This window comes from Strix aluco, chromosome 5, assembly GCF_031877795.1.
Source record: "Strix aluco isolate bStrAlu1 chromosome 5, bStrAlu1.hap1, whole genome shotgun sequence".
Lineage (NCBI taxonomy): Eukaryota > Metazoa > Chordata > Aves > Strigiformes > Strigidae > Strix > Strix aluco.
In genome coordinates this window covers 64,029,162-64,053,274 of record NC_133935.1, presented here as the reverse complement: position 1 = coordinate 64,053,274, position 24,113 = coordinate 64,029,162, and the positions used below count along the sequence as shown (strand labels likewise).

Sequence of the window (24,113 nt, the reverse complement as noted above, 5' to 3'; positions counted from 1 at the left end):
GTTTTTGAGATATTACCAGCTGTAAAGAGGCAGGGACGATATACCTTTCTTTCATAATTGTCTCCCTAGTATTAGCTTCTCTTTTTTCCCATTAACCTACTTTAAGTCAGACACTTTCAATGCAAGAAGCCAGGAATCATAGAATTATATCATAGAATCATATCATAGAATCATAGAATGGTTGAGTTGGAAGGGACCTTAAAGATCATCTAGTTCCAACCCCCCTGCCATGGGCAGGGACACCTTCCACTAGATCAAGTTGCTCAAAGCCCCGTCCAACCTGGCCTTGAACACTTCCAGGGACGGGGCATCCACAGCTTCTCTGGGCAACCTGTTCCAGTGTCTCACCACCCTCACAGTAAAGAATTTTTTCCTTACATCTAATCTAAATCTACCCTCTTTCAGTTTAAAACTGTTATTCCTCACCCTATCACTACACTCCCTGATAAAGAGTCCCTCCCCATCTTTCCTGTAGGCCACCTTTAAGTACTGGAAGGCCGCTATAAGGTCTTCCCAGAGCCTCCTCCTTTCTAGGCTGAAAAACCCCAACTCTCTCAGCCTGTCTTCATACGGGAGGTGCTCCAGACGACTGTTCTTCTTCATGGCCTGCCTCTGGGCCTGCTCAAGGAGATCTATGCCCTTCTTATACTGGGGGCCCCAGAGCTGGATGCAGTACTCCAGGTGGGATCTCACGAGAGCAGAGGGGAGGGGGAGAATCCCCTCCCTCGACCTGCTGGCCACACTTCTCTTGATGCAGCCCAGGATCTGGTTGGTTTTCTGGGTTGCGAGCACACATTGCTGGGTCATAGTCAGATTTTCATCCACCAATACCCTCAAGTCCTTTCTTGCAGCGCTGCTCTCAATACACTCTTTGCCCAGCCTGTATTTGTGCTTGGGATTGTCCTGAGCCATGTGCAGGACCTTGCACTTGGCCTTGTTGAACTTCATGAGGTTTGCACAGGCCCACCTCTCAAGCCTGTCCAGGTCCCTCTGGATGGCATCACTTCCCTCCAGCGTGTCGACCGCACCACACAGCTTGTTGTCATTGGCAAACTTGCTGAGGGTGCACTCAATCCCACTGTCCATGTTGATGACAAAGATGTTAAACAGCGCTGGTCCCAGTACCAACCCCTGATGAACGCCATTCTCCACTTGGATATCGAACTGTTGCTCGCAACTCTGAGTGCAACCATTCGGCCAATTCCTTATCCACCGAGTGATCCATCCATCAAGTCCATGTCTCTCCAATTTAGAGACAAGGATGTTGTGTGGGACGGTGTCAAATGCTTTGCAAAAGTCCAGCTAAATGACCACAGTTGCTCTTCCCTTATCCACCAGCACTGTAACCTCGTCGTAGGTGGTCACCAAATTCATCAGGCACAATTTGCCCTTAGTGAAGCCCTGTTGGCTGACACCAATCACCTCCTATTTTCCATGTCTCCTAGCATAGTTTCCAGGAGGATCTGCTCCATGATATTTCTGGGTAAAGAGGTGAGGCTTCTCTTACATGACTTATAGGCTTTTCATCCAGGGTGTCAGCATTTGAGTATGAACTTGTAAAAAAAGTTGCACGTGCCAGCAGTGGAATTTTTGAAATTATGTAAATGCTTTAGACCTATGAGAATGCTCTGTAATAAAAGAGCTGAGCACTAGTCAGCCATTTAAAAGGTATAGAATTGTCAAATATTTAGTAATGGATCATTTGCTCTTGTGGTGAGGTTCCTGTTCAGGTTACAACACATATTTATACAGCACTATATATTTGTTGGTCTTGATTTCCATAGATTCAGATCAGATTGTTGAGGATTTATTCTGATGTGGAAGTCCTGGCAGTGTTGGTCATATTTATGAACTGTATTGGTAATGAAGGAGAGCTACTAGAACCTACTCTTCATTGGTTCATGTTAGAAGAATAGTAATATATGCTGCTTTCTTGTTGTTTCACAAAGCAAGGATCTCTGCATTGTGCAAGCTAAAGAATGAAAGGAATCACAATCTGAGAAGGCATGGGTTTACTGGAATAAAAGTGTAGTAGTAATGCACTATTTCTCTAGACTGCCAACTGCAATGCAAATCTAGCAGGTTCTGCAAAATTGAAAGTTTTGCTTAAAAGTCTGACTCCTTTAGTATTCTGTGGGCAACCACATTGTGCACTCCTGACTTATATAATCGTGACCTTCAATTCATCTTCATTTCTTATGAAGGTTAATTGTAAGAAGCCGACAGGAAGACACAGCTGATTGGCTTTGTGGGCAGGAGATGCTCACAAAAACTGTCAAGACTATTCTGGACAGTTATGGGAGAAACCAGATCTCTCACATTCTGGAAGATACCATGGAAAAATCAACCATTTAGAGAATTACAAAGTATTTTGCTTGTCTTGACCAAACTATTCCAATTCATACTAAATTCTCCCTAGGGCATTCCATTTCTACGCCTGTCTTTTTGCTCTGGATTGTTGTTTTACCTGTATGCACCCTTAAATAGATGAACAAGCACGGACTTGTGAAAAGGAAGATGAAGGATTTCTAATATCTCTCTGAGAAGAAGAGGAAAAAGTGCTATTAAAGAGTTAAATTCAGTGTTATGTAAAGGTAACATGGAGAAGAAAAGGAACACATAGATGACTGGGTTTATTGCTTCCCTCAAAATTATTATTTTTGTCTCAGAAATCCGATTTCAGATTGAAGTAATGAACAAATTGTCTTATATTAGACAACAGCACTTTAACAGTATGCTGTGAGTTAAGACAAATGGATTTAATTAATCAAGCTAGGTGTGCTCAGTATCAAAAGTGCATATCTTCTGACATCTGTTTATATCTTCTCTTATTATTTTCACTGTGCTTCCTTATTTTTCCCTTATCACAACTTGTTTTAACATAGCTAACAATTTATTTTGTGTATTATCCCTAATATCTTATTTTGACTGTGACAAGGCATCTGTGCCAAACACGTGCCGAGTGACTGCTGCTGCCTAATGTAGTCACAAGGTGTAGAAACAGCTCGATGCTTGGCAGGAGCAAAAAAGTATGCTGGAGGAATTTGCTTCCCAGCACGAAGAAATTCTCTATGACTATTTTGATCTTGCATGAGACTTGTGAAATTACTGAAGTCATGTCAGGTTCTGAAATGATTATCATTTGCTCCTGACTTTTGATATTTTTGATTTTTGGGACAGCATTGCTCCATGCAAAAGATAGCTAAACAATTCCATGTTTCAGTGGATACACTCCAAACGTACCATTTTCTCACTCTCTTCCTTCTTGCTGGAATCTGCAATGGATAGATTTACTGCAGATTTCAAACCTGTCAACACCCAAATGTGTGACACCAGCTCTCAATACATGTGAAAGAGCTAAGCTGAGGGACATGATAATATGTAGCAAGCGAAGAAGACAGAAGTTGGGCAGAATACATTTTGTGCAGTACAGAAAACTTTTCTATAAACTCCATTTTGAAGTTGAGCAACTCTGTTACCAGTGTGCAGTTATCAGGGTGTTAGAAAACAGTAGGACAGGAGTTTGGACTTCTCGACTCTCCCTTGTACTAGAATGTTAGAGGAATCTGTCTATGGTTATATTGTGGAGAGTTTTATGAGCTGCTTAAATCATAAACCTGAAAGTTATTAAAAATATAACTCCCTACTTCAAGCTAAGGAAGCAACATGTTTTGAAAATTCCCACTGTTGTTAGGGAGCAACCTCACCCAGCAGCCTGGTTGAATCCGGATAGCTGCAACTGAACCGGGAAGTGCAGCTGTGCATCTGCTCGGACTTTCCTTTGCAGCTGGCCAGTTATGTATGCACTTGCCTGGAGTCATGTCGCAGCCCTGCTCTGCTCTTCCAACCTCGCTGTTGTGCACCCTCGCTGTGCTGTTCAAAATGTCTCTGTCAGTGGAGCATGTACCGATGCTGCTCTGGTCAACTCAGAGGTAAGAAATCTAATAAAAGAGTATCTCTACTTGTGCTACTGCTCTGTGTGTGTGTGCAGAATATGTTGTATATCATCAGTTGTGGCAAATAATCTCTGGGCAATAAAATTACCCAATAAATAAATTTGCCTCTCAGCAGTCAAACAAGCTAACAGATGAATTTACCCATTTTTATTTATAATTTTAGTGTCCTAGGCTAGGCAGTAAGAAGTAAATAAAATCCATATTCTTCAAATCTGAAGTAGGTATGCTTTATTCACCCTAAGGCAACCTTGAATTCCACTGTTAGAGATGTTGTGACTTAAAGTCACAACATAAGGCAGTCTCACAAAAAGGAGCTGACCAAAAACTGTGTGGGGAGCCTCAATCTTTGCATTTTCTAACACCTAAATCCTGGGTTTTTTTACTTTAATGTTCTTTTTAATGCAGAATTTTTAATAGAATACACTGTTGTATGTACAGACATCAGTTAGAAACAACTGCAGAGTCTTGCAGATCCAAAGAGACATGTGAAGTTCAGGGGTTTGTACATACTTACAAAATAAGACTTTGAACCTGCCTTGAAAGAGGCAGATATAGACCTCTTTTTTCCAACCAGGAATTTTATTCACGCAGACTTTAAGGATTTTATATAATTACTTGGGATTTCCAGAAATACAGCAACTTGGGCAACGCAGTAGCTTCAGGTGGGGTACTGGATGTATTAAGTTATCACAGGACTGATTGGAAGCCCTAAAGGCAAAGTCCTGTTCTGGGTGGGAAGGTGACAACAGATCTGCTGTACTCCAGGTTTGCCTAAGGCATGCTTTGGCATGAGTATATCTGACTCTCTCCTCCCAATTCCTAAATCCTCCACGTTCTTAACCCAGTTTGTCTAAATTGTAAATTCTCTCATGGAGACTTCATCTAATACCCTCTGCAAGCACATATGTATTATACCTAGTTCAACAGGCCTGATCTTAGTTGTGTATTTATTCATTTCTCTAATATAAATAATCCATAACACTAACAGTATTTGGAATTTGTCACAATCTGTCTGGGTGACTTCATAAGCATGAAACATTTTCCTGTACTGTGAATAGCCTTGATGCACAGGTTAACCCTCACTTTTACTGTAAACAGAAGGGGCTGCAGTGACAGGGATTCCTGTTGGGTCCCTTTGCTGGCATGAGAGAGCTGTGTGTGCTTGTGCAGTGGGAGTTTTGCTTCTGAACTCCTTTGGTCATCAACTCTTGTCAGGTCTGAATTAACGGGATTTGTTTCTTTTGTATCTTTATTGCTTTTGTTAATTCCCAGAGTGTTGCTTGTGATTTCCTGTTCTGTAAACTGAGAAAGGAACCAAACAATGGCTTCTTGGGAGATAATTATCCTTTCAGGTAGTTGAGCTGGATTCACTCTACCTTTCATGAGGCTTCAAGTCATTCTTCAACACATTTGAGAGGGTGAATTATCAAGCTGTCACTAGGAAGAGAATTAGAATATGTTCTGCTCTCATTTATCCCACTGTAAATATTTTGTCTTTAGGAAAGATTATTAAGATTTAAATCTAAGAGCTAAATCTTGAATCTCATTAATTTTTTTTCCCTATTGCTTCTAATGTAGTAATTTTAAGACAGCAATAGGAGGATTCAGAAATTTTATGAACATCAGGAGTTAGATAAAGTTCTTCAGGAGATCTTCTTCCCTGTATAGTGCCATATAGACAAGCATGCTACTTTTCTGTGTTTTGATATGTTGTGCTGTAATGTTGAGGGGTATGGAAAACAGATGTGAAGGAGGTGTTGATTGTGTTTCTTTCATACATATCCTGGACATTGTATTCTTTTCCCAGTACTAATTAATATCAGCTTTGACGTATGACTAGCCATCTCTCCAGCATTTCCAGAAACTGAACCTCTGGTCCTTGGGGAGCCACAGCTGAAATCTGAAAATTTTGATGAAGTTTGATTTGGTAACTTTTTTTTTTTCCCCTGAAAGAAATAAATGGATGTCTCAACATCAAGGCTTTTTTTATATTTGAAATACTTAATCAATTTACCTCTATATAAGACAGACACGTTGTATGAGTACTAAACCTCTGTATTTAAAAACAATGTAAATGTTGGAAAAAGTTGTTCTTAGGACAAAAGTGATCCCAAGAGTCTAAGAAAAGGTCAGTGATTCCTTTGTCCTACCTCCTAGTTTATATATAAACAACACACCTGTTGTCAATATAAGAAAAATATATAACCCCCAGTGGTCATAAAAGCAAACTTTCCACCAAGATGCAGTTAGAAACTTGCTCTACTGCAGGTTGTTCAGGTTTATACAAATCTAGAGCAAGAATATCAGGATAGTGGACTGATTAAACCAGTTTCATGTTTCCACAAATAGAACATGTTCTGGAAGAACTCTTCCTCCTACCATGACCTTTGCATTTTCGAAAGGTGAAGTTCTTGTGGGGCCAAAATTAGTTCTGGTGAAAGTCAATGAAGCAACTGGAAAGAAGATTTATGTTATCTTATAAAATAAAGAAACAGTAACAGAAACTTTTGGTTACTAACCCTTAACTTCGTGCTTTACATCTTGGTACTCTGTAGTGATGCAAGGTTTACAGTGTGCAATCAACAGACTTATGAAATCTAGAAACTACTATGAAGAGTTTTAGGAAGGGTAACTAAAAAAGTGCAGCAATTATCAATGGATTTCTTTTTACTTTGTGGAAACATGTCCCACCAGTTTAAAAGTTCAACAGAAGCTGAGACTTCTATTCCATCACACTCTCCCAGGTTATCTGTTGGGATATGATATTGAATAGTTGAAGGATGATACATTTTGCACTTCTTTAGAACTAGCCAGTGTGTGTAAGCCATATTTCAGAACAGCTGTATTAGAAGAATGTAACACTTCAAAGTCTCTCTTTTATTCCTTATTACTGTGCTGTAATCATGCTATTAAAGATGATGTCAGATACAGATGAAACTTGCAACTGACAAACACGTGCAGTGTGCAGAGCATACGGGGACATTAGTAAATCAAATACCTCTTTCCTCTAGAAAGAAAGATGCAAATCTCTACTTTGAGAAAAACAAGTGTTTTCTACCAAACAACAATCATTCTACGTTGAATTCAGGAGAAAGATGAAGTGGGAATAACTCAGTAGATCACAGTGTCCTGCTTTTCACAAAGAAATACTAATATATCAGTGGATATTCCCCAAATAACTTTGGCCTGGAAAAATTGACCTTCATCTTAAATTAGCCTTTAAACTAATATCCCCTGGTTGCTTTTAGAAGCAGGAGAGATGGGAAGGTTCCTTTTGCATATAATACGCAGAAGAAACTTGACTTAGTCATTTTGAATTCAAAAGAATTTCTTTCCCTCCACAGATAAGACAGGGAGTTTGAGGAAATAAACTCATTAAAATTAGCTTTTGCGATTGCCCCCTCATGTGTTTGTTTTAAGAATGATTTTTGCTTACAGTCATTGAAAATGTATTACTACCTTCATTTATGCTATGCTTATATTAGGAAATGAATTCTTTTCTGGCAAATCCAGATTATAAGTGGCTTCAAGAAGGCATTAATGTCAAATACATTTGCAGTGTTTCCTAAAACTGCAAGGATTTTACTGAAAAATCTAATGGAAGAAGGTGGAACATAAAAAGGATACAGCAGAACAGAAGAATGTTTTAGCTTTATTTGACTTCTATGTAGCTGCCATGTACTAGCATGCATTCCAGTTTACTTCTGCTGTGCAGGAGAAAATATTCTTTCTTATATGGTAATCACAAGGTGACTGAAAGAGACAACTGACAAAAATAACTTGTAGGAAAGAGTTCAGAAGCCAGCTACAAATCAAAACTGTAAGCTCACAAGTTAGAATAACAGAAGTCCTGTTATCTTACCATCTGCCCTTTCTGGTGGGTTCAGATACAGGAAATCTTGAAATCTTTGCTTCCATCAAAAACAAGTGTTCAAATCCCAGTTCTACCTAGAAAGAACACTGGTCAGAGAAGAATCTGTATGCTTAAATGTTGTCATGCCAGAGCAGTTAGGGACAAGAAAGAAGCAAAATACCAAGCTAAGATTTCTTTCCTCTCTTTAGTGCATTGTCTGGCTCTTTGAGGAAAGAGAGACCAGCTGAGTTTTAAGTTTCCTCCTTTTTAGCCAGCAGTAAAGCACATGCATTAGCAGAGATGTTTGTCATTGTGAGCCCCCACAGGTGAGGACCCCAGGATGGTTCTATGGTGGGGAGGTTAAGTCTGATGTGCTTGGCAGGCAGCTGATCGCACAAGGCTGTGAATCTTTGGACATAAAATTTTGGTTGAGCAATCAATAGTAGTAATCAGTATGTGTGTTAGCCTACTGCCTGTTTCATCCTATGCCATCCCTTACTGATCTCTTGTTGACCACTTGAGGTGAAGAGTTCAAAGGGATGGACCAATCTATATGTTCCATAAAGCACATCATCAGCCTATCAATGATGTACTGTCTGTGGCAGTCACGTATCAACATTTCACTCTACAGTTCACAGTAAACCAGCCAGTAAAACATACTGACATTTCCTGCCTGAACCATGGTGAGAATATTGTTGCACCCAGCTGACAGTAGGAGCCCACTCAATGAAGGGTGCAGTCTTGCCTACTGCCATGCATAGTGCTCAGCAAACTATTTAAAAGAAGAATAATAAATGCATATATAATATGGTGAATACAAGTATTAGTCAAACGCTGCATTATAACAGTATTATTAAAAAACTGATGCTGATGTATATTTATTTTTCTAATAATGATGCTGGAGTTACTAAAGTTGATGGCTTGGAAGCCAAAAGGTGTCACAAAAGGTGCTTTTCAAGGTTAGCTAGCAAGAGCTGCTTCAAGGAACAGGGAATACCTTAGAAGCAAGTATGTTTTAAAACAGGATAATTAAATTTCTGAGGTTTTCAGTTCACAACAAAAGCCTTTGCCATTGTGCTGCTGCAAATAACTTAGCATTGTTTCATGTGCTGTTACCTTTTATTCTTAATTGCAAGTCCCAAAAGCTCTCAAATCTTCAATTTTTTCTAATATTAGGCATGAAATAGATTCATTTAGTTAGCTTTTTAAATAAATATACCAAGATATTCACCAATATTTTCTTTCACACAAGCCATTTTTTAACACCTTTTAATTTAATCTATCTTCTTTTCCTTTAATATCATTAGCATTTTGGTGTGACCATGTAATGCTTGAAGTCAGTATGAAAGTCAGTCCCTGGATAGTCATTCAGAATCTCTGGGAGTTTTTGTGTTTTCAAATATCTTATTTTTAAAGGTTATACTTAAATATTTGAGATCACGAGGTCTGACTTTTCTGAAAAGTTGAGGCATGTCTGTTACAATTTCAGAGTTATTTGGCTTCATAAATATAAGTTACTGTGGATTTGCAAGCACAAATTAACAAAGAAGTTAATGCCGAGTAAAACTAAGAAAATATCAAATGATAATTTAAACCAAATAGAAAAAAATTTCCTTCCTGCACAGCAAGGTTTACTGCTAAACCTTGAAAAGTGACAGGCAGAAGATCTGCTAGAATTTGATTTTAACATCTGCAGCACTTTGTCTGAAAGAGTCTTCTACATGTACGGTTTGCTCTAACACTCTCCCAAAGCCCCAGATCTGAAGTGAGCTATGTATCTAGTACTGCACGACTGCACTGTTTTTATCTCTGCTGTGGGTGCAATTAGAGGCTTTCGATTTACTCTCAGCAATCTTCACTGGAATTACTGGAAAGTCTTGAATTGAAATACAAATTTTCCTTATGCAAGAAACAACACTGAAACCTGTCTATGTGTTCATTACCCCTGTTCTGCCTCCATCTTAAGAGACTGCAGATTGTTCTCATTCATAAAAGCTTGCTGTGCAAGGGTCATTTCTGAATCGCTTTGGGGTTAGAAAATTTAATCAGCATCTCAACTTCACCAAATTGCAATCATATAATAGCTGATGCTACAGCACACAGCAATTGTCTATATTCTATTCTTTGTAATTAGAACCAGTTAGGGGGTCTGGAATACCTGATTTCTCAGGCTTTAGCAACTGATGTGAGATGTGTAAAATGTGAGATTATGCTTCAAGCTCTGGGTTTTCTACAGAATGACAATTTTACCTTAGTCAAAACACCCAGGACCAAAATTTTCATAATAAATTTTATCCCTATAAACCCATGTTGCATACTGTTAAAATCCCGATCAGGTGTTGAAAGAATAATGCCACCTCTTGTTTTGTCCATAACTGTTTTTTTGTAGCAGCAAAACTAAATACATGAGTTATTTCTCTGTCCAATCCTCACAATGACAGGCTGACAAAAGAATCATAAGCTTTCTTGGTGTCTTGAGCCATTCTGCTCAGAAGAGCTCCTGCTTCTGGAAAGGTGGCTCTTCTGAGATGCTTCTATAGAATGGTTCCTTCATCATGAAAACCTTCAGAGAGAACATATTGTTTACAATAACACTGAAAAACCACTTTTACTTAACAAAAGATTTATTAAAAAATATTGGTTTATGACAACTTGTGGTCTAGCCTGAGTTGTACTCCTCTCTGGCCACCAAGATATCTGACGGCACTGGAAAGTGTTTTGGGAGTTGGGATTCCCTCTGGGAATTCTCTCTGAACGTTTTCAATATATTTGTCTTCATTTCACTTAGCAGATAATTTTTTTGAAAAATGCAACTGTGCTTTTGTACACAAACAAGAAAGTAGAGAGAGACAGTTATCATGATTGAACCAATTTTATTCCTGCTGTAACACAGTTAATGTAATATGGACATAAATGGGCAAGTTCTTTTCCTCTTGAGTAGAATGAAAGTAAACTGAACTGTAAACCTGATCTTAATCCAAACATGATGATATCATTACCTGCTGCTGCATATTTAAAGAAAGAAGAGATGTCATCATTGGCAGCAAATTTTACAGAAAAAAAATAATTTCTTTGTAGATCACAGTGGAATCCAGACACTGCTTTGCATGAAGGACATGTTGTCTCAGCACGGGAGCTGACTGTATTCTTGCAACCTGTTTTTACCCAGAAGTCCAGAAACCTCATTTTGTTTCTGCAAGATACGGTATGTAACATTAATTCCTTTTCTCTCACCAATGCTGAGTACAAGACTGTACCTAAATGAGATGCTGTTCCTCGTTCTCACCAATCTACTCTCTTTGTTTTACAGCTTAGCGTAGATGATTTCACATACCTCAGTGAATCCTATGGTAACAAGAATCCATTTCAAAATGTTCAGGCAAGCATTTGTCTCTTTTATTTCTTTATATGCAGTATTTAAAATTAATAAAAGATGTAAGAAAGATGCAAACAGACAATAATAAGGAAAATTAAACTGAAGTGCTGCAGTTTTCCTATTTAAACCATTTATTGAGATTATTCCAGTTTAAGCAGATGGGTTAAAGAGAATCAACTGAGTTTGCAGAAGTCTGTCTTGTAGCTATTTTATTTCAAGTTTTCAGAATTCATCATAACTGACAAAATTCTTCCTAAACATGCTGTGATTTTGTACCATAAAAACCAATATAAATGTCAAGACTGACACCCCAAAATTCTGTTTTGAAGCCATAGAAAGAAAAGAAGTTATAGGAATCAATTATTTATTACAGATTTTCAGAATTGAACACCCATTTTATTTTCATCGAAATTGAAGCTCATGCAGGGAGTTAACTGTACCATATTTGAATGTGGTTACTATATGACTGGATACTGGATTGCTTTAATCTTCACGAAAAAAAAGTCATGGCATTTGAGTGATTTGAAATAAACTCCAGGCACAGAATCTAAGACAGAATCCTCCTGAGCTGGTCAGCAGCTTCAACTTCTGTCCTCACTAAGGAGGTTTAAAGATTTTGTGCACAGCAGCTATGCTTGTACTTACATGACAGTTTATTGAACCGTAATTAGACAACTGAAGTGTTCACGTGTGGAAGTCATAAAGGCGTTCCTGCAGGCAGTGCGGAATGAACAGAGCTATTAGTAATGTAACTGTTATCAGAGCACACAAGGAAGTGTAAATTCCCAAGCACCACACAGCAAGCTGTATGTGTAATTCACTACATAAATATTCACATATTACCTGTCTCTACATCTATACTGTGCGAGAACCTCATGTCTTCCTTGTATCACTGATACTGGAGATCTGAATCTCTTTGCCATCTTACAGCATTTTAACACTGATGCTGGAACAAAAACAACTATTCAGAGTATGTACATGGGTTTTCTGAGAAATGAATGGGAGCAGTATTCATTTGTAGTGTAAGGATCAGCGGCTGTGTCCACAGGCAGATGTACTGGTATTTCTCTGGTATGGCTTAACTTCTCTGGGTTTAAAATCTATGCAAGGCTGCATCTGGAGCAAATTTTGTTGCTGCTTGACTGCAAAAGTGATTTGATTTCAAAAGCTGTGTGAAATGTACATGTGGCATTACAAGTTCCTAATGATGTGGTGGTCTTATTTAAGTAGGTTCTGGATGTTTAAGAAGAGGGATATTAAAGTATTTAAAACTTCTTTTGCCTTGTAACCAGGAGTCCATCAGCACTGCAGGTAGAGCTTATAGCCAAAGGGTCAAATGAGTCCAGAGACTGATGGGTTTAGAAATCGTGTGGTATACTGAGTGGATTTGGGACCTACCAAGGGTTAGTGAGGAGGTACTCAGCTAAATGAAGGATCATGTTTAAGTAAATCTTTGGTCTGTATCTGGCAAAGCAAAGATTTAAACCCAGGTTTTAAACAAGCTGAATAAATGTCAGTAATTGTTTGCTTTCTGACCTTGCATCTGTTCCTTTTCTGTCTTGGAGCTGAGAAACTTTTTCTCATTACAGCTTCTTTAAAACTGTAAAGTTTCTTTTGAAATTGCTCACCTTAACTCCAGCACTTCCTAGATTTCTTCTGTTGGACTTGGCAATATTAATACTTTTCTGGCATAGTATTGTGGGAATGAGGTGCTGTAACTTGAATGAAAGAAAATGAGGTGTATAAATGAAATATTTCTTTTTCACCTAGGTGCCCATATGGAGAATTCTGTCAATATCTATTGCATAGACTTGTAGCTTTTAGGGCCAGAAAGGATCTTTATAATGATCCAGTTCTATCTTAGATGTAACAGTGGGTTCAAAAATTTGCCCAGTTGCTCTTGCATCAGTTGCACTCCCCTTGAGCTGCTTTGGGAAAGAAATACATTCTTAATCATGCTATGAAAGACTCTGTCATAATATTCACAGAACACAGGACAAAATGAAGGTCAGGTCTGAATTTTGTCACTGGGGAAATTAGAATCTTTGATGTTGCATAATCACAAATTTTTATACCTTCATACTCTGTATTATACAAGTGATTCATTAAGCTATAATAGACATTCCATGTCACTCGAGTATCCTCCTTTTGAACTTCAGCAATGCAAATTTATTCACAGACCTAAACTGGAGATCTCATTTACAATGTATATGTGCATGTAGCAGCATGTGTACTACAAGAAGGAAATGTTATTTGTAAAAGAGTTATACGCTTGTAAACCACAGAGACATTTGCAGATATTAGATTTGTTCAGCTACATTAGCAGCTGTTTTGAGCTTTTGGGATCAATGGGTTTGTATGCACTAAAAGAATTCTATTTCCAGTTAATACAAAAAGAATCTTATAGGTAGATCATCTATCTTAAACATTCAAAGAACTTTTAAATTAAATAATTCAAATACAAAAATTAGCACTTGGGGAACTTTTTGTCAAGCAGTCACCTACCCTACAAACTATTTTTCTTAAATAATAGCTTTGGCTTTCCCCAAACAATGCTCAGCTCCTTAGGAATGCAGTCTATAGTAACACACTCCAATTAGTGGCCAGCTGTGCAGCTGCATAATTATTATTGTAAGTCATTGCCGTTCGTGGTTCTAAATCTCCATCATATCCTCAGTCAGTGGTCATAGACTGAGTACTATCTAGTCATGTGTGATACAGATGTCTTGCTATAGTTTTGAATTTCTTTGTTTCCTTTCTCTTTACCTCTTTTAGTTTATCATATTATTTCTTGCCAAGAGGGCATGCAGTACTGCATAATAATCAAGACATAAGTTCATCATAGATTTATTCAGTGACATGATGATATTTTGTACTCTAGCCTTTTGCAAAAAACTACTAATATTTGATTTTTCAATTCTGATCACTGTCAGCCACTGAATTGCCATTTTCAAAGAGCTGTTGTGCCTCTTAAGATTTCATTACTGAAGGGTAACACTCAGTTCTGAGTCTATTATCTATTATTGTGTACGTAAAACTAGTTGTTTTTTTCTCACCCTGCACTCTGCTAAATCAATTTACATCGAATCTCATCAGTTACTTTGTTGCCCAAGAGGTTGTACCAGAAGTTGCTTCTGCAATTCATCAGTCAGTCCTTGCCTTTACTATCTTGAATAATTCAGCATAATTATCAGATTTCATTAGCTCAATATTTATGCCTTTTTACTAGATAATTTATGAACATATGGAACAGAACAGATCCTAGTGCAGTAACATACTTTTTTATACTTCTTGCTTGCTCTCTCTTTACCAACTCTACCTATCCTTTACCTACCTCCATGTGAAGACTGCCTCATGCTAAAGCAGCTTAATTTCTTTAGGAGTCATTGCTTTAAGACTCTGCTGAGTGCCTTTTGTGGATCGAAGTACACTGTATCAGCTAGAGCTCCCTGGTGTACATGCCTCTTGACTCCTTCAGAGATTTTCAGCAGAACTGTGAGGCACATTTTTTGGCAAAAGCCTTGTCACCTTTTTCCCAGTATAATCTGTCCTTGTTGCTATATTGTGTATTTCATTCTTTGGAATAGTTCCTCCTATTCTTGGACTTCAGGTTTGCTTCTCTATAGTTCCTGGGATCTGTCTGTAACCCTTGAAAAAAAATCTGGTGTCATGTCTCCCACCATACAGTACAGTAGTAAGGAGATTTATTCAACAATATTTTCTGTAGCTGCAACATATTTTATCAGCTAAAGCACATCAGATCAATTTTCATTAAAATCATAATATACAGCTTTATGCATACGTTTGGAGAACACAAGTACAGTGTAAATCTGTGAGATTAATAGTAATTGGAAAGTTAAAATGCAACAGTCGTAATTTTCTTTATAGTTATCACTGTGTGTAGAAACAGATGTGCTTCCAAATCTGTTGGAATAGACTTTTCTTTTTTATAGATAACCCATTGACCAATGCTGTAGAAAATAAATACAATAGTTTCATATTTTAAATGACATACTCACAGGTGAAAGATGAAGATTTAAAACATCTCTTTTACATGGAAGAGCCTGCCTACTTTGGGTGTAGGTTCCCAGATATTTCCAGAGCCAACACAGCAGCCTTTTTCCTAGCTAATACTTTTATTACAGGACTGTCTAGCAGCTTTGATACCAAATGTAAACTAGTTCAGAACAATGAGTACTCCTACATGATATTTGATAGATGGATGCATGAGTCTTTAACAAAGATTTTAACAACAGGTTTTTAATGATAGACCTAAATTTACTCCATTCCAACTTCAAATTGCTTAGGTGTAATATCAATTTAGTTAACGTAACACTGAAACCAGAGCTGGGCAAGTAAGTCCAAGCACCGATTTATCATAGTGCAGCTACTTGGCTTCGGGATGGTTAGAAATGTGGACACAGTAATCCCACACCTACCTTCCAAAAAACCTGAACAGTGATATATGTAATCCAAAAGTGAAGTTTCTTGCAATATTTCACTCAGGAGAGGTGTTTCAGGGGACACTAAAGAAGGTAAATGTACTTATAAGCAGAGTAAGTTGCCCATAGACAGGTTATAGATTCTGGCATTTAATGTAGGAAGTTTTGCTATCAGTCCAACAGCTCAATAGGAGGTTTTCTTCCCTCTCCCTCTCCCTACCCCTCTCCTTATCCCTCTCCCTTTACCTAGCACTGTGTGGTTGTACCTCTTTGATTAGTCCTTTAGCAGAATGCAAAATCAGGTGTTTCACAGTAGTCCTCTTCATTCTCTGCCCTCTTTTGGAGTTCTTGTGTTTTGAACACGCATGGTAGTTGAAATCCTAAAATGCATAAAGCAACCTATGGGTATTGTAAAAACATGTGTGTAGTGACCAAATGTCAAGCAGGACAAACAAGAGGCATGGGATTGGAATGGCTATCTGAGGCTAATGAGTAGATATCCAGCTGTGTCTGCCCTTCAGATGGAAAACAGTTGAATACCAGTGGCTGGAAGCTGAGACAGATGGCAGTGCAGGATTGGTTAGGAGCAGAGGCACAATTCAGATGTTACTCATTAATGACACATTTTATATCTTATTCTACAATAAATGAGTAATCTGCTTATTATATATCCTTGGAAGAAGTGGTTGGTGCCATTCTGGCTGCTGCTAGGGGGCAAGGGATTAAAATATTGAAAGTAAAATAAAATAATTGACTATTGCTCAGAATTTTAGCTCTAAATTCATATAGGCAAACAAACCAACATGAAATGTATCATCCTTTCCTTCCAGGCAGTGCTAAAAATCCTACTCAAAGACCTGTGAACCAGATCAGGTTCTGCTCTAATTTCTGCAGTTATTTTTCTATCATTCTGGAGAATCAGACAATACTGGATAATCCTCTGTTATGAGCATCTATAGAAATGTGAAAATAACTAGCCTTTGCCTAGGAAGGAAAACATGTGAGCAATTAGAAAGAGCCAGAGTAGGTCAGAAAAGTGGTAGGCAGTCAGAGAACAGACAAAAAGGAAAAAGAGTAGGTGGAGAAAAGTGTTAGCAACACCACAACACTTGCATCAGTTAGAGGGGGAGAGAGAGTCTATAACAACTTGAATATCTGCATGTTGGATCAAGTGACAGACTCAATCTAGACTTAAATGTAGAAAATGGGAAAGCAATGTTAACAAGTTGTAAAATAGGACTCAGTGAAAAAATACCTTCTAATATTCCCATTAAATTTGGAGTACATTAATTTTGATCATTCTCAAGTCTCCATCTTGCATTTTCTTTCCCTGAATATTTCAAGTTAATTTTATTATCAAGAAAAATCTTTGGAAAGATGTTTTTTCACTATGCAGGTTTCAAATTTATAGAATGAGAGTGGTTTTTAACTCATTTCACTCAAATATTTTCATCAGAAACTCAGCTACAAGAATTATGAGTAGTGATAGATACCCTGATTCTTGATCATCTGAAATAGTTCAGCCTGAGCTTTATAATTTGTATTTTGAGTAGAAAGACAGAAAGTACATGATATGAAGTTTGTTTGTGTGTCTAGAGGCTCTGTAGATCCTGAAACATGTAGCTTGCTTTAATTAATAGTTAAAAATTAGACACTTGTCTCTACCGTGTGCTGTACCACCAGGATGTACACAAAGGAAGGGTATTTATTAAGCAAAGTATGACTCTGTACTGAATAGAGATGCTGGAACTTGAGGTATCTGACATTGATCCTTCTCACCTCTGAGGGCATCTGATAAGCTTTGCTTCTGGCAGCATTCATAAACCTGTCTCTCCAATACATTCTTAGTTTGAGAACTTCTACATCATCTGTCTCTTCCACCACACATGTGGAAAGGACAGTAAGAACTTGATGTCACTAAGTGCCTTAGGCTTGCCCCAGGAAGGTGAACGAATAAGAGCAACACGAGTGTCTCCTTCACTGCCCCTTTCCAGAAGCAGCCTGCAGCCAGCATCAGGCTGGTGAGAACTCACATGGTGTTTACCATGGTGGTTCCTCACCTTGAATATCAAATTAAGGATCCATAAAAAAAAGGTTTGTGTTTAATTATTAGCAAGTGAATAAATTGTTCATAAATTTATTACAGGAAATTCTTCAGTATTCACCTTCGTCTTTAGTTTTGCCAGCTGTTGACTGCGAGGCTACCAGATATCTTCTGAGCTTTCTTCAGGAGTCAGGAGACTGGAATTTAACAAACATAACTAATCTCAGTGTCTCTCAGCTGGAAGTGAATACATCTAAACCAAACTTACTGGTGGTTCAGCTACAACCACTTGTCAGGTAGGAGCTTGTCACAAACAAAACTGACCCACACGAGTGTATGACTTTTAAAGCTTTTGAAAATGTCACTTGTATTCAGGAAATTTAAAAACTGAAGTGGAAGCTTATAGGGTTAGCAAAGTTATTTTTCTTACAAGGGTGAATTAGGTTTTTTTAAAGTCCCCTGGTGAGCTTACCAGGTGTAATAGATTAATTATGTTGAGAAAGTCAGTTAGGCATTCCTATTTTGTCTGCCTCATTATATGAGGACAAAGGGACAACTAATAAAACTAAATGGCACATGCTTTTAGTAGAAAGGCTGAATTATTTTATGCAACACATGAATAACCTGCAGAATTAATTTCTAGAAGGCATTCCAGGGGTCAAGAAAGCTGGCAGGATAAATAAGCAAGCAAATAAACATACAGACAAACCTGAAGTTAATATGAATAAAGAGACTGGTTTTCATCGTACTAGAAGGAAGAGGAGGGCTAAAATTCATGTTTCCAGGCCTATGACAACTGTGATCTAATAAAGGTAGAGAGACACTGTTCCTTCAGGTGAATGTATATTTAGAAAATATAAAGCCTGGGTGTATTGAGTACTTCTGCTCAGCTTCTCCAGCTCTTTCTTCTTCCTAGCCCGTTACTTGGGCATTTGTACATGTTGGTATGCGGTACATGTATCAGTGGGTCCTAAGGAAGTGCAATTATAGCTATCATATCACACAAAAGAAGACATGATACCTGTTTTAAGGAGTTCATGTACAAATGTTAGACCAGGGGCCAACACAAAATGAAAAGAAAGCTGCACAGAGATTGGTCAAAATAACATCAGTAGTCTGGCTTCTCTGCAGTTAAGGAAATTTAAGGGGTTTGATGAATTAGCTGAAGATATGGTCCTTGTCCCAAATGGCTTTGCAGAATAAAAAGGGTCATAAGGATGAGATGAGAGAATGATGGAGGGACTGATTTACAGTAATCCTTTTACCAGTCAGTATCTTTGTACATTTCTGGTTCACATTGTTCTTGCCTAGAAATGACTTAATTATTTTTCTCCCATTCTTTTTGTAGTGATTTAAATGAGATTTCCACCCTGGAAGCAATTGCTGAGAATGGTAAGCAATATGACCAAGATATAATTAACATTTCATCATTTAAGTCTGTGTTTTCACTTGAGCAGATTGTATTCTCTAGTTCCTGGGTTTTGCTGTAATACTACTATTTAAAGGTTTTCTTTTCCACCATCTATAGTACTTAAAAGCAGTCTTAGTGTTGAAGTGCTGAGTGCCTGATTCAAAATCTATCAAAATGCATACAGCTCTGGAACCTGAAATGTAATGATAATTCACATCTGCTTCAGGCATGAGCCTTTGCTCATGCTCTGAGATCCTCCCAGTTCAGAGTATGAACCCTGCATCTCTGTGCAGCTTGGACCGTCACCTTGGATCTCAACTTGCACATCGGCAGCTGGAGGTGTCAGGCTCATCCAGCAGTTTGAAGGTCTTGGTCTCAACAGAGGGTGTCTGAATGAATAGGAAATGTTTTTCTAATCTTTGTAAAACCATACTGATGCCCTTCACAGCCTTTGATTTTAGAGTCTTTTATTGGTTTTGCATGTATTAAAGGCTACTTGATAAAGTTGAATCTCTCTATATAATACTGTAATAAAACTTTTCTTGCCTAGCATCTGATTGAAAAAGAGGTGCTGTATACCAAAGAGGCATTGAGAGGCATCTGGTTTGTTGCAGGGCTTTTGCTTACTATTCTAAATTAGAGATCGAGTTATGAAGTCTTCAAATCATGTAGTGGTAGTTTCAGGGACATGTAGTGTGGTGTAGTGTAGAGTAGTGAGCTGGTAATTAAACAGTGTCATTAGTGCCAATGACTGTTTCTGCCCAGAGCTGGGGGTGTAAAATCAAAAGCAGATTTGAAAATCAGGAGAAAATAACAGTGCTGAAGTCAGTGGTGTGTTATTTTCTCTTTGTTTTTACACTACTCCAATGTGAGTGTGGTTTTTATACTCAAATAAGCAGCTGGATTTCCATCTCTGAACTGTTTAGTTCTCTTTTCTTGTCCCCAGAGCATATTAGATAGGAGAAGCCTTGGTTTAATGTTCGCCTTGGCTAAACATTAGCTTTTTCTTTATGGGACATTTCTTTCATCAGCTGCACAAACTCAAGAATAAGCTTCCCAAACCCTACCTCAGGCCACTTAGTTTTAGAACAGCAAAGTTAATGGGGTCCCTGTGGGATGATGGAGGAACAGGCTATACCATCTTTCCAGTTAGTGTCAGTCACCTGTTGTCAGGAAAAAGGTGTGTGGATCAGGGAAGATGTGTCATTTTGTATGGTCAAGTGCAAAATCTTCACTTAGTGTTCTTCATCTCGGCTGTTCTCTAGAAAAGCGGGAGTGTGGGCTGAATCTTCACCTTCTGGTTTATTTGGCAAAGCAGCCACTCAACGCATTGCTGAATAAAAACTGGAAGTAACCAGGAAGTTTTAATTCAAATGAAAGTTACTGAGCCACAGTTCCCTAAAATTGTCCCACTGAAGGTCTGTGCAGCAGGTGGGAGAGAGTTGAAAGAGAGTAATTCCAAAAGTAGTGGATGTGTCCCAAACAGCATCTTCCAAGACATGCAATCTGGGCTCCAGCAGGTCTAGGTGTCTAGGTACTGTTTGCAGCACAACCACAGTCATTTGCCAAATGTTGCTGTCAGGAGACCCTTCAAGGTCAGAACTGCTTGCAAGGTCATGAGTTATTGGTGTTTGTTATAGAGGGACTGCTGCCAGGTCCTACCTGGTTAAGCAACAAGAAATACTATTTGTCACATACCTGCAATGTAACAAGAGAATTGTTAACCCATAAATATTGCTTGTAATTTTTTTTTTTTCAGTATTAACAATAAACTCATAGAAAAACACTGCAGACCTGTAGTAGGCTGTCTAGAAGTTCACAAAGCCTCTTACGTTTGTCACAGGAACTTCTTTCAGCTGTAGAGGGTTTTAAAATCCGATGTAATGTCAGAGAAATTTCTCCTGCTGTTTTACTCACTGCAGACAGAAAGATCTGCAAGACAGAACAAATGGGCTCAGATTCTGCCCAAGGAAAATGTGCTGTTCTGAAATATCTTGAAGCTGGAGTAAGCAGAGGTTTTTAGCACATTATTAAAATGAGGTTCATTATGAAACCCAAACTAGAATTCAGAAACCAAATCTGCTCATGTTTCAAGGTATTCAGACTTACTGGGGTTTTTATGCTTCTTTTCAGTATTTCTTCTTTCTTTTGCATGAGGTGGAGTTTGAAATTATTACTCAGTTTTTGCCAGTTTTCCTAAACATTTCTCTGCTCAGAAGGTTGCATTCTGTCTTACCTGCTGGATCCAGCATACCTCAAATCAATGGCAAAGCTGCCTATGACTCCATCTGCATAAGATGAGGCTCTTTAGTTTAATACATTGCATGTATTCCTTTTTCCAGTCTGATTCTCAGTGCATTCCTTTTTTTGCTCTTTCTCTTCTCTCCCCCCTCTCATCTCACTCTTTTCTGTTCTTTCTCTCTTGTTCGTAGTTTGTACTCTTCCTTTCTTTTCACTTTTCTCCTTCCAGAACATTTCTTCTCAGTTCATTTCTTCCATCCCTTCCATCCATGTGTAAAATCACACAGAGAAATTAAGGTAGATTAGAAATTAATAATAGCACTAATCCTGTACTCCCTGGTGAAATTCAAGGGATGTGTCTTCAATGAATTAGACAGGTTTAATCCTTCCACCAGGGCATAGATGCAGGCAGTTATGGTAATTGGAAAGTATTATCCTAGACAAACTGTTTTACATTCATAGACTATGTACTGTTTCCTTGATCCATGCTATCTAAAATTAAAAAACCACAAACTTCAGTAGAACCACTCTAAAATCACTCTAACATCAATATCACCATCTGGAGATGCCTCTTGTTCGATTAAAGAGTGAGCTTGGGATGACTAATGTTCCCATGTAGGCATGTAATTTAGGTGCTTTAAAATATGGTGGACAATCTGGGTACTTTTCCTTGGAGAATCTGTAAATACTTCATAAGCAAGGTAGAGTTTTGATCACAGGCAAAGAAAGACCTGTATCAACTCTGTTGTCATAAGGGTGTTTACAGCAGCTTCTCTGAATGAAGGAATTGCCTCTAGAATCTTCCCAAAGGCAAGAATTATAGATATTACTGGTAACTATAGTTACTCATAGCTCCTTATTGAAGTGAAATGCAAATAATGTGTTATTTTAGCAAGCAATTGGTTGCTTTAATGAAAGAAAAGACAAAGACAGATATGCATTTTTCTGTGTATTATTTTTTCTTCCACAAATTTTAGCTGAGGCTGCTGAGAATTTTCAGTGAGTTGCACTCTGTGCGTATAGAAACAAAATCTACATTATATAATGCCTTGGACCTCCACACCCAATATAATTACACTAGCAGTATATAAGCAGTTGTTTTTCTGAATAATTCCATTTCTTATAGTAGATCATTTTAGCAATAATTTTTTAGAAGGAAAATTTACATAGCTATGATTCTTGACTGATTTGGTTAAAACCCTGTAGAAAAACCAATGCTTGCGTTTTTACAAAAGCTAAACATTTTACTCAGCCAGGAGACCATAATTATTGTAAATATAAGAGGCTAAAAAGGATAATAATATAAGCTCCACTTCCAGTACACGAAAATGAAATACAATTTCTGTAAAGTATAACCTCAAAATCTGAGAAGACTGTATGTCCAGGCTATAAAATATCCATTCACCAGACTGCTACATGGGTGAAGTGGGAAGGCACTGAAACAATAAATGTGAGTCAGCTTGCTTATTTCTCTGTCAGTCCCAATAACAACACTAAAAATGGTTCTTGATTCACAACTACTATGCTCCTTAACATAAGCAGATGTTAATATTTCTGCATACAGCTTGAAAACATTTATCAGTTGCAAGTATTTGTCACAACTGCCTGTGGTTTCAGAACTAAAGGAGGGTCTTATGTAGAGGTGTCCTTGGACATCTTTGAAGGGTCCTCTCTTCCTTACTCGACTTTTCCTTCCTTTTTCAGAAATATTTCACAATATTTCTCCTTTGGCCTCCACTGTAGTCAACAGCAAAATTTTCCATATCCTGTTGAGGGTGCAGAATTAGGCTTTAAATCCACTGAAGAAAAAGGAATATTGCTGACAATATTATGCATATCATGCCCCAAACTAAACACTACATTTTGAGTATGGTTTCTCAGTGATTAGTTCTGTGTACTTTGTAATTCACAGAATAATAATACTTAAGCTTTATTACTTATTTATTAACTGGTCACTTGACTAAGTATATCCATCCTGCTCTAATCTCTGAAGTGATTTCTTCTGCTCTTGCTTTTAATTGCCCAAAGTTCAAGCTTTCAGGTATTGTTCCTACAGTATTTACTTTTCAGTTTCAAAATCACTCCTTTTTCTCAAGTGTTGTAATGTATTTGTTTTGTATTGTCTCACTGAAATTGTGCATTTTTCAAGACACTGAACATGTCTTATCCCATTTGTACCTATTGACATAAAAATGGTACGAGCACCTAAATTGCTTAAAGAAGCTTAAACACCTAGCTCATTACTTCTCCAACTACTATAGAATTTTAGCTTTCTCAGCTTACAGATTTTGTTAAATTATACATGTTTCTATTTATAGACAAAATAATTGGAGGACTGACCATGGATCTGCAGGAACGAGGGATTCATTTTTCAGTAATTTATACTGCAGTGAGACCTTCAAGGGTGAGTAATTTTCAGTGCCTAGAACTGTCAGATTTTTGGCATCTAACAACTTAATGTTTGCAGAGGAATGCTGTAGATGATTTTCAAAATTACACAAGCAAGCAATCTGTATTATATGAGGTTTTGACCAGAAATGATTGCATGAATTTTTATGTACGATAGCTATATCACATAACTATTGAAGTTTTACTGTTCTAGGAGACCATAAGTCTGCTGTTGTCTTTAGAACTTATTATTATTTTTAAGGACTGTAATTTTAGATTTTTTTTAAATTTTACTCTAATGGTTTTATAGTAAATTCTATGTGGAACATTATTGAGCTTCTTAGTGTGTCTGGTCAGTAAAGATGGAGTGTTGTTAATTAACTGAAGGCAACTAATGTATCC

At 37.8% G+C, this 24,113-nt stretch overlaps 1 protein-coding gene across 1 annotated transcript in view; it reads left to right on the top strand.

Moving 5' to 3' along the window:
• Window positions 1–3,802: 3,802 nt before the first annotated feature.
• ATP6AP1 (ATPase H+ transporting accessory protein 1) overlaps window positions 3,803–24,113 on the top strand; it is a 58,973-nt gene continuing 38,662 nt past the window's right edge. The window contains exons 1-6 of the mRNA XM_074825478.1: window positions 3,803–3,932; window positions 10,888–11,014; window positions 11,120–11,188; window positions 17,774–17,967; window positions 19,020–19,063; window positions 23,642–23,727. Of these exons, the coding sequence (XP_074681579.1) occupies window positions 3,820–3,932; window positions 10,888–11,014; window positions 11,120–11,188; window positions 17,774–17,967; window positions 19,020–19,063; window positions 23,642–23,727 (633 nt within the window). The 5' untranslated portion in view covers window positions 3,803–3,819. The remainder of the gene's footprint in view (window positions 3,933–10,887; window positions 11,015–11,119; window positions 11,189–17,773; window positions 17,968–19,019; window positions 19,064–23,641; window positions 23,728–24,113) is intronic.